We start from the raw sequence: 11,101 nt of genomic DNA, 5'->3' as shown, positions 1-11,101 counted from the left end.
TGTGTGGCAGGAAGCAGCAGTGACCTCCGTCGTCCAATCAGGGGTCTCTCTCTGTGGGAGAGTAACTCTGTGTGTGTGTGTGTGTGTGTGTGTGTGTGTGTGTGTGTGTGTGTGTGTGTGTGTCCAGTCAGCAAAGTGAGCAGCAGTTTGGTCACGTCTGCCATCACAGTGCCAGGGTCGCACGATGACATCACACGGAGGAGACACCGTGACATCACAAGAACTAAACTCTAACGAACAGAGAGTTTACACTGACGAAAGGTCAAAAGGTCAAAAGGCCAAAAGGTCACTCATCAGACTCAAGAGGAGAACATTATAAATATTCTTTATGTCAGTCTGATGATATTTAAAACCTGCACAGCTGTCATCACCTGGAGTGTTTCAGGAAACCTCTGGATCTTTGCTGTAGTGCAGACATGACACACACACACACACACACACACACACACACACACACACACACACACACACACACACACACACACACACACACACACACACACTGTCTAATTGCCTGGCTGTGTGGAGCAGCTGAGAGGCTGCAAGTTTCTGCACGCTGTGTGAAAACAAATCCCATCAAACTCAACATGCAGTGTCCTGATAATACCTGCGCTATCATCCCACCAGAGCGCGCGCGCGCTCACACGGTGCTGCAGGCCTCAGCAGCTTCTCACACCTGTTGCAGCGCTGCTTCCCTCCAACACACACACACACACACACACACACACACATCTCACCGTTAATGAGCGGGTTTGAATCCATGTTCAGCTCTGTGTTGTCTCTGTCTCGCTGCAGCCTCACACCTCCTCCATGATGCTGTGTTGTTGTTGTGCTGTCTGAGTGTCTGTCCGTGTGTCGGGGGGGGGGGGGGCAGGGGACGGGGGGGGGGGGGGGGTGTCGGAGCAGGTTACAGCTGTCAAAGCCTGGCTGAGGAGGCTGAGGAGGAAGAAGAGGAGGAGGAGGAGACGTTCAGCAGCAGCAGCTTCTCCCTCGACCTGCTGGTGTTATGTAAGCGCTCCGAGCTGCTGTCAGGCTGCTGCTGTGTCTCCATGCTAACCATGCTAACACACCGAGAGGCACGCGCATTAAAAGTTAGCTCCAACAAACACACTAACTCACACAGCACTGAAAGAACACACCGAAAATAACTGGAATAAAAAGTCAATTAATAACCAAAATAAAAAAACACGAGATTTAGTTGCTTGTAGCTGTAAAAAGCTTTGTGTTCATTAAACTGTTAATGGTAATTATGAATGTGTGTTTCCTGTCAGCGCCTGTTGATGAGCCTTCATGGGAGCTAACTAGCGATGCTAACATTAGCCGCTAACACTTTTTTTTGTCATGTAAGTTTTTCTTTTTATCTACTCAACAGTTTAACTGTGAGGCTGCTGCTCAATTTAACGACACGAAAAGTTTACCCATGTTCAGGGTTTATTTCCGTTAGCTGAAGGTGTTAGCCTAGCGTGCTAACCAGCTAGCCTAGCCTAGCCTAGCCTGCTGCTCCGCTGACAGCCCCCCCTCCTTCCTGCGTCAGCCCCCAAACAGCGCTGCTGACTGCGGACTGGATCCTCACAGTTCCCCCCTCCGGAACCCGTCCACACTCCTCCGACACCGAGTGGGTTTTAAAATCCTTCAGCGGGTTTAGTCCCCGGTCCGGGTTCAGATAAGTCCATCACTTCGGTGTGTTTTCCCAGTTTCTTCTTCCTGTTTGGACGAACGCCTCCTCACTACTTTACCGCTGAACACACACACACACACACACACACACACACACACACACACACACACACACACACACACACACACACACACACACACACACACACACACACACACACACACACACACACACACACACACACACACACACACAGCTCCGGTGAACTGTCAAGATAAAAGTCTGAAGGTTGATGATTAATGAACAGGAAAAAAAAAAACTTAAATGAGGAAAATTGAAAAATACTGAATAAAAAACAAACAAACACCTAAAGTCCCAAAAATACAAATAACATGTGATGACATCAGTTGTTTCTGATGAAAACAAGTGATAATGTTGAGCATTAAGGTCAGATGATAAATAATTGATGGTTGTTTTGTGTTAGATCATCTTTTCTCAGTTCAGTGAAGCAGCAGATATAATATATATATATATATATATATATATATATATATATATATATATATATAGTGTAAATATAAGAGGCAGGAGTCATAGTTTATCCTCTTCTTCAGTCTCTGAAATCCCTCAAAGTCTAAATACTGTGTATCTCTTCAGGGCTCAACTTCTTATAGATGAAGTGTTTGTTTGTCTTGTGAAAACGAGTTGTTGTTATTTAGGAACAATGAAATAATCATCACCATCTGTTTGGGTCCTCTGCAAAACGCAGATTCTGCTGTTCGCTCAGCTGCTTGTTTGTCTTATTAGCACAATTATTCTGTCGACTTCATTAAAAATAAACACATTCTGAATAAAGTAATACATAAAACACAGCTTCCTGTGTCGAAGGTTTGTCTACTGATGAGGATGAATACTTGTGTTCTGTGTGGAGGAGCTCAGCATCCCATACATACTGAGTCCAGTGATTGTTGAAACACAGGAAATATTTCATGCATGAAAAGAAAAAAATCTCAATGAGTCAGATTGAAACACGTGTGACTGAACTGATCCTGCATCCTAACAACAGGTCCACCTGCACAGGTGGACTGTCAGGTCTAATGAAGGTATGAAGCTCTTCTCTGTTTGTCGTTTAAAAACACTGCGCTTTTATTGTGAAGGAGAATCCGCTTAGTTAACTTGACTTCCTGTAACTTGACTCAGCACGAGGCCGTACTCATGCAGCAACACGACGGTGACGTCAGTACTACACGAGGATCAGCTCCCTGTTTGTTCATCGTTGAATCAACAATTTTGTTGGCTGGAAAACTGATTAAAAAGAAACCTGTTTGTTTTCATCAGAGACAGAATCTCTGCAAAATGTCAGAAACAGTCAAAGTACCTGTTCAGTTTACACACAGATCAGGTCTGTTTGTTGTGTTTTTATTAAATACTGTATTAGACAGTGACAGAATGTGTCCTGACCTGTTAAAGACAGATAGAAACATCTGGTACTAAACGAGCGCTGCACAGGAGCCGCTGAGCCAGGCATCAAACCTGTGACCCTTTACAGTCCAGCTCAGTGTGTCATCTGCAGCCTCCTGTCCGTCACCTATGTGTGTGTGTGTGTGTGTGTGTGTGTGTGTGTGTGTGTGTGTGTGTGTGTGTGTGAATCTATTATGAGAGTCATCTCTCAGCTTCTTTACGCACCGACTCTATTTAGCATCCCGTTGCCATGGCAACCGGCTCCGTGTTGTTGACTGAGCATCTCTGAGAGCGGCCGAGCTGCGACAGCTTAGTTTGCACAGAAAGAACACAAGTGGTGTGATATTTATAACATCACCTCACGTGCGTGTTTGACATCTGTCTCGTGTTTCTGTCCTTATTTCTTTACATGGTAACATTTAAACTCTCCTGTATCAGCTGTGGGACTTTTTAAATAAACCCGAGGGTTTAAGGTGCACATCTCTCAGAGAGTCTCCCACGATGTTGTCAGATCGATGGAGTCCCCCGTGTGTTCCTGCAGGGGGCGCTGGAGTCCCCCGTGTGTCCCTGCAGGGGGCGCTGGAGTCCCCCGTGTGTCCCTGCAGGGGGTGCTGGAGTCCCCCGTGTGTCCCTGCAGGGGGCGCTGGAGTCCCCCGTGTGTCCCTGCAGGGGGCGCCCACCTGCTGTAAAAACAGGCTGTTTGAATGGGTGTGTATGTGACTTCCTGTGCTGCTGCAGCCAGCCTCTAGTGGACACTCCAGGAACTGCAGCCAGCCTCTAGTGGACACTCCAGGAACTGCAGCCAGCCTCTAGTGGACACTGCAGGTACTGCAGGATGTTACACTTTAGCATCAGCTTCATTTTTTAACATAATTATATGTTAACAGGTTTAACATATAATTATGTTTACTCTTAGTCACATAAAGTATCTATCTATATATTTTTAACACCAGATGTTTCCACTTGGTTGAAATCAGGTTTTCTTTCAGTGAAACCAGAAAAATTAACTCAGTCTTAATTTTTCAGTAAATGTTTGATTTTTATGAATATATTCAAAGATTTACAAAACATCCACAAATTACAAATGACTTCGATTCATGAGCACAAAGAGCTCAGCTGCAGATTTCACAGACGCATCAGTCACCGTCTGTGTTGGACACAGAGACTTTGGGACAATAAAAACATGAATCAAACACACTTTCTTCTTCTTGTGGCTCAGTGAGGCGAGCAGCGTCCCGTCTCCTTCCTGTCGCCACATCGCAGAGACAGACAGCTGTTTGTCCTCCGGTTCAACCCGGAGACGTTTAGAGTCCGTGTCCCGTTTCTCCAGCGAGACGACGTCCTGGATGAAGAGTTTAATCTGCAGCAGCCGTGTTTAGATAATCCAAGTTGAACCTGTGATTTAAAGACGACCTGATCCCCGTCGTGGTCGTCCAACACGCCGGACAGTCTAGAAAACGTCTCTTCTTCTGCTCTCCGGCAGGTCGCTCAGACCCTGCAGCTCCCTCAGACCCTGAAGAGGAGAAGAAGAAAATCAACCAATCAGGTAGAGTAGCTTAGTGAAGTAAGTGTGTGTGTGTGTGTGTGTGTGTGTGTGTGTGTGTGTGTGTGTGTGTGTGTGTGTGTGTGTGAGACACAAACAGACCTCCAGCACCATGCGGATGTTGGCTTTGATCTTTGCTGAATCTTTGGTGAGCTGCTCCGTGAAACTGAAACACACAGTGGTAGCATTAGTTAGCATCTCTCAGTCAAAACAATGGAAACAACTAGCATGAAGCTAACACACAACAGACACTCCAAGAGATCTCAGACAGTGATTTGTGCTGCTGGGTTGTTAACGTGGCGCCCTCTGCTGGACGCTGTCAGTCACTGCATGTTTGTTTTGGTCTTTTTAAAGCTCTACTGACGCTGTGAGCTGACTCGTCTTCTTGTCGATGAATTTGAGAGCCTCGTCGTGAGTCATCTCCACGAAGAAACCGTAACCGACCGCCACGAAGATCCTCGACGAGTCCTCCCTGACAGGACAAGAGAAGAAGAAAAGAGGGCGGGGTTAAAGAGAGGGGACCCTTCCAGCTTTAAAAAAGGTTCAGCTGTACTCTGATGGTTCTGATCTGACGGCTGAATGAAGAGAAAAACGCAGGGAGCCGACAAGTCGAGGACAACAGAAACCTCAGAGGGACTCAGTCCTCAGTCGTCTGTCCTCAGAGACCCCCCCCCCCACCAGAAGCTCCTTTCTCTCTCTAAATGTCAAACTCTTATTTCCGTTGCCATGGTAACAAAACAGACATCAGTGTAGTTTGATTTTACTTGAATCAGATCAATCTAATCTGTTAGACGAGTTAATGTGAGTCAACAGGACTCTGTGTGTGTGTGTGTGTGTGTGTGTGTGTGTGTGTGTGTGAGAGAGAGAGAGAGTGTGTGTGTGTGTGTGTGTGTGTGTGTGTGAGTGAGAGAGTGTGAGTGTGTGTGTGTGTGAGAGAGAGTGTGTGTGTCCGTGTGTGTTCCTCTGTGATCAGCAGCTTACACTTCAGCCTGGACGTAGAAGTTACAGCCCAGATCCACATCTGTCTTCAGCCGCTGAGAGCCCGACTCCTGCTCTCACACACACACACACACACACACACACACACACACACACACACACACACACACACACGTTTTAGTTTGGACTCCAGTGATTTATGAGATAAATTAACTAAAACTAAAAATGATCCTTATCCAACAGGTTATTAATCTGCGTTTTAAAGCATTTTATTTATTTAACTATTATTAAGGAGTTATGTGTGTGTGTGTGTGTGTGTGTGTGTGTGTGTGTGTGTGTGTGTACCTGCAGAGTGTGGATAGTGTTCTTCAGCTGCAGGTATTCAGAGATCTTCTCATAAACTGAGTCTCTCTGCTCCAACACTTTTCTGAAAAAACAAAAACAATCAATATTTAGGACCAGTGTGACGTCACGTGCGTATATATATATATATATATATATATATATATATATATATATATATATATATATATATATATATATATATATGATGTGCACGTGCTGCAGTGTCTCTTACTGTAAATCTCTCTTCAGAACTTCGTTGATGAAGTTTTCATACTGCACAACCTTCAGCTCCACGTTAGCATCCGCGTTAGCATGAACGGGCAGAGACATCGTCACTTCCGGGTTTTTAAATCAAAACTTTAGAGGATCAAAGTGCCGCCGAGTGTCAGACTAATGTCTCAGTTTTTATCAATTTACGAACAGTCATTACACATCAACACGGAGGTCAGTATGCGGCAGCCTCACGTAAACACCATGTTGCCCCGGATGTAGATTCAACGTCAGACAGCACGTCCTAATTTCAAAATAAAACCCAAGCGCCCGTGTCACAGAATTACAGCACATAGAAAAACAACTCAGAAGATGAAAGATAGATCTGTACACGATACGCATCTATACACACAGGGACGCACGAGGCTCCCTTCCTTTATGAGGAAGACAGAATACTTGACTAAATGGCAGTGCTGTCTTTTATAAACTGATGCGCTGACAGGTGAGTCTCTTCTATCTGCTCCGGTTCTATAGTCTCGAGACGTCACTACATACAAACATGGCGGACCTCTGTGGTCCCCCGTACCTGGTTCACACGACTTAAAAAACGTGTTAATTCAGTCAAAACCCTCGAACGAGTGAGTATCAAATAAAAACTACAAAACTGTCCGTGTTTTGTAGTTTATGTCGGACTGACGTGCTCCGTTACGCACACACGTTGAATTTGACGTCTCAGCTCCGCTCGCAGGTTACCATGGCAACGTTAAAACCTCCTAAGGCGGAAATCCTTTTTATTTAAAGTGTATTATTCTGAATAATGGAGCATTTTAAAGGTTATCTTCGCCTAATTTTAATAATAATAATAATAATAATAATATATTGATATTTTTACAGCTATATTGTTTGTAAGAACAACTGTAGCAAAACAACAAATGAATGTATATCTGTGTATATGTATATCTTCTGGTCCACTTGTCTGAAGACAAAGTGATTTATTTATCAGTCAGATTATTAATAATAAAGAGTCAGATGATGTCAGTCCTCTCTCTCTGTCTCTGTGTCTTCCAGCCTGCTGACATGGAGCAGTACAGCATCCTGGGTCGGGTCGGAGAAGGAGCTCACGGCATCGTGTTTAAAGCCAAACACATCGAGGTAAACCTGCTACGCAACAACAATAACTAATGTTTCAATCATCTTTGACTTTCTGTCAAATCATGGTAAAAAAAAAAAAGCACCATAAGACGTCCTAAAAACACTTTTACTGTAAACACAATCGTCCTCCTGTGATGAGTGACATGTGGGCTGGCTGTGTCAGACAGGAGAGACAGTCGCTCTGAAGAAGGTGGCTCTGAGGAGGCTGGAGGACGGCATCCCAAACCAGGCTCTGAGGGAGATCAAGGCCCTGCAGGAGATCGAGGACAACCAGCATGTAAGAGTCAGAGTATCGAAGAACGGTTACTGTTCTTATTCTGGATCCAAACATGAACTTGAACCACCGGGGAGAACGTTCACATTTTAATGTGAGCGAGCCTTTTCAATCAACAACATACAGTCTGTCAGCAGAGGGCGCTCTCAGCATCCTTGATCTTTACATGATGGAGCAGGCTGGTGAATGTTTGCGTGCAGCAGGAAGATGTGTCCTCGTCAGCAGGCGATGTTATAAATAAAAAGAGAGCTGCACTTGATCCTGATCAAACTGATACACTTCTGTTTATGAGTCTTATTTTGAAATAAATATTGTATTTGTTAATGTGGTCGTGGTCTTGAAACTGGTTCGGTCCTCGATGTCTCTACGTCCATATTTCACACAGTACTCCTCTCTCTCTCTCCTCCTCAGGTGGTGAAGCTGAAGGACGTCTTCCCTCACGGCACGGGCTTCGTCCTGGTGTTTGACTTCATGCTCTCTGACCTCTCTGAGGTCATCAGGAACTCTGAGCGACCTTTGACCCCGGCTCAGGTCAAAGGTTACATGATGATGCTGCTGAAGGGCGTGGCCTTCCTGCACCACAACAACATCATGCACCGGGTCAGTTTAAACCTCAGCGCCTGTACAAGATGACAAGGTGCATTGTGGGTACTGTGACAATTCTGCACAATTAAGGTGTGTGTGTGTGTGTGTGTGTGTGTGTGTGTGTGTGTGCGCGTGTGCGTGTGCGTGTGCGTGTGTGTGTGTGTGTGTGTGTGTAGGACCTGAAGCCAGCGAACCTCCTGATCAGCTCTTCAGGTCATCTTAAAATCGCAGACTTCGGATTAGCTCGACTGTTCAGTGAGCGAGGAGACAGACTGTACAGTCACCAGGTTGCCACCAGGTACAAAACACACACACACACACACACACACACACACACACACACACACACACACACACACACACACACACACACACACACACACGTCTGCTTCTACTTTTAAACACATTGATAGTTTCATATGAGCCAGTGATAAGAGGCCGACTTGCTTTGTATCGGTGTGTGTGTGTGTGTGTGTGTGTGTGTGTGTGTGTGTGTGTGTGTGTGTGTGTGTGTGTGTGTGTGTGTGTGTGTGTGTGTGTGTGTGTGTGTGTGTGTGTGTGTTCAGGTGGTACAGAGCTCCAGAGCTGTTGTACGGGGCCAGGAGGTACGACGAGGGAGTGGACCTGTGGTGAGAATAGAAGCACACACTGATGGTGGTTAAATGCTGTTAGACTCTCTGATGTCCCTGAAGATCAGACGTCCTTTAAACAAACTGATCCTCAGATCCTTTTAGCTCATTAAAAACCTTTTTTAAAAGCTTCTGTACTTTTTGATCACATTAAAAATAAAGTGATTGGATTGTTTAAAAAAGTTTAAAATCGTGTGTGTGTGTGTGTGTGTGTGTGTGTGTGTGTGTTTCAGGGCAGTGGGCTGTATTTTCGGGGAGCTGCTGAACTCGTCTCCTCTGTTTCCTGGTGAAAATGACATCGAACAACTCTGCTGTGTCCTGAGAGTGCTGGGGACCCCGACACTGGAGAGCTGGCCTGTAATACACACACACACACACACGCACGCGCACACGCACACACGCACACACACAGACACAGACACACACGCACAGAAACACACACACACACACACAGAAACACACATACACGCACACACACATACATAGACACACACAGAGACACACACACACACACACAGACACACACACACACACACAGAGAGACACACACAGAGAGACACACACACAGAGACACACACACACACAGAGACACACACAGACACACACACAGAGAGACACACACAGAGACACACACACACACATACACACACACTGAGACACAGACACACACACACACAGACACACACACATACACACACACTGAGACACAGACACACACACACACAGACACACACACACACTGAGTAACACACACACACACACACAAAGACACACACACCTGTCCTTGTAAATATAAGTTTGTGTTTCCCTCTAGGAGATTGTCACGCTGCCAGATTACAATAAGATCACCTTTAAGGAGAATCCTGCGATCCCATTGGAGGAGATCGTCCCCGACACGTCCCCTCAGGCTGTCGACCTGCTCTACAAGTTCCTGGTTTATCCGTCCAATCAGCGCTGCTCAGCCAGACAGGTAGGAGACAGGAAGTGGACCTCAGGTGTGTAAGGGTCAGGAGCTGGAGTCCCTCAGGGTTCAACCTTCGGTCCACTCTGATGTTTGACGAACCCCTGCTGGTCTCTGCTGTTACTGCACAGGGTCCATTAGTTCATGGAATCATGGGAAATGTAGTTCTGTAGTTTTGGTAGTTTAAAACAAAGATAACTCACGTCCCGTGTAGCGAGGCTGTAGTCCTCGCGCGGGCGGCCCGGGTTCACGTTTGGGTTGGAATCAGAGGAGAAAAAGCTTGAATGTAATATCACGATTAACATTTTTATTAAAGCCAGCATCAAATTAATTATTGATTGATTATTGGAGTATTGATTGGCAGACCTTTCCTCCCTGCAGGCTCTCCTCCATCCATACTTCTTCTCCTCTCCTCTTCCTGCTCACCACTCCGAGCTGCCCATCCCTCAGAGGGGCGGACGACCCCCCCGCCAGCGCCTGCAGGCTCCGCCCACTGACTTTTCACTGGACCTACCCCTTCACAGCAGCGTGGTAGACCCTGTGCTTCTGCAGGAACATGCCTCCTGTTTTTAAAGGAGCTCCTGACTGATTCATTGACTCTCTGCTGATGTTACAAACACATCTTCAGTTCCTCTTTTCTACAAACTGTTTGTGTTCTTTATAACGGGCTGAATATCTCTGACTGATGTTTAAATCTTTATTAAACGTTACTGCAGCTCCATCACCATGTTTGATGTCTTTGTTCAATACTTAATACTTAACACAATTCTGTACAGTTACAGAATAACTGGACACTTAATGCTAATCTGCTCCTCAATAGTTGGGTACTTTAATGGCAATCACCCTGATCACTCCTGGTTTCACCTTATTGTTTTGGACACTTAATGCTAATCACTGCTCCTTTATGTTGCTGAGCACTTTAATGGCCCAGTCTGCATCGCTGCATTGACTGTTTAATGACTGTACTCACACCTCTGGCACTACCTCAAACACCTCTGTACATGCACATGGAACTAGTTTCTAGAAGGTCAGCACTTTGTTATGTTTACTCTTAGTCACATAGGGGCTGCTAAATCTTGTTTGGGGATTATTGTATACAGGGGGGGGGGGGGGGGGGGGGGAACAGCGGGTGTGTATTGTAACTAATGTCTTGTGTCCTGCCTGTCTATATACTGCTACTGGATGCCTTGAATTTCCCTCGGGATCAATAAAGTATCTATCTATCTATCTAACTGGAAGCTTAACTAATTGATCATGGGTGGCGTTTGTTACTCAAAGCTCAACAGGACCGACAATAGATTTTTTTTTTTTGCTGCGACAGACACTTTGCGTAATAAATCGGGGGAGTGGCGTGAGAGTGTGTGAAGCCAATCAACTGTGTGTG

The 11,101-nt window shown here is 45.6% G+C and overlaps 3 protein-coding genes across 4 annotated transcripts in view; 1 reads left to right on the top strand and 2 right to left on the bottom strand.

The window, feature by feature from the left end:
* Nucleotides 1-1,878, bottom strand: part of elk1 (ETS transcription factor ELK1) — a 13,635-nt gene extending 11,757 nt beyond the window's left edge. The window contains exon 1 of the mRNA XM_079359834.1: nt 738-1,878. Coding sequence (XP_079215960.1) covers nt 738-762 — 25 coding nt within the window. The 5' untranslated portion in view covers nt 763-1,878. The remainder of the gene's footprint in view (nt 1-737) is intronic.
* A 2,200-nt stretch (nt 1,879-4,078) lies between these two features.
* Nucleotides 4,079-6,414, bottom strand: uxt (ubiquitously-expressed, prefoldin-like chaperone). The gene is made up of 6 exons (XM_079359031.1): nt 6,139-6,414; nt 5,907-5,988; nt 5,604-5,671; nt 4,987-5,094; nt 4,725-4,788; nt 4,079-4,592 (listed from the first exon to the last, which is right to left on the bottom strand). Exons 1-6 carry the CDS (start codon nt 6,234-6,236, stop codon nt 4,530-4,532), a joined length of 483 nt encoding a protein of 160 aa, XP_079215157.1. The 5' UTR covers nt 6,237-6,414; the 3' UTR covers nt 4,079-4,529.
* Nucleotides 6,415-6,450: 36 nt separating this feature from the next.
* Nucleotides 6,451-10,438, top strand: cdk20 (cyclin dependent kinase 20). Of its 2 annotated transcripts, none has more exons than XM_079359027.1 (9): nt 6,451-6,618; nt 7,185-7,268; nt 7,432-7,545; nt 7,954-8,142; nt 8,304-8,425; nt 8,694-8,756; nt 8,990-9,113; nt 9,571-9,726; nt 10,099-10,438. In XM_079359027.1, exons 2-9 carry the CDS (start codon nt 7,194-7,196, stop codon nt 10,288-10,290), a joined length of 1,035 nt encoding a protein of 344 aa, XP_079215153.1. In that variant the 5' UTR covers nt 6,451-6,618; nt 7,185-7,193; the 3' UTR covers nt 10,291-10,438. The 2 variants fall into 2 exon arrangements, with proteins under 2 accessions (XP_079215153.1, XP_079215152.1); XM_079359026.1 differs by lacking the exon at nt 6,451-6,618 and adding an exon at nt 6,628-6,949.
* The last annotated feature ends 663 nt before the right edge of the window (nt 10,439-11,101 follow it).

Source organism: Symphodus melops (assembly GCF_947650265.1).
Source record: "Symphodus melops genome assembly, chromosome: 13".
Lineage (NCBI taxonomy): Eukaryota > Metazoa > Chordata > Actinopteri > Labriformes > Labridae > Symphodus > Symphodus melops.
This window is presented reverse-complemented; position numbering and strand designations above follow the sequence as displayed.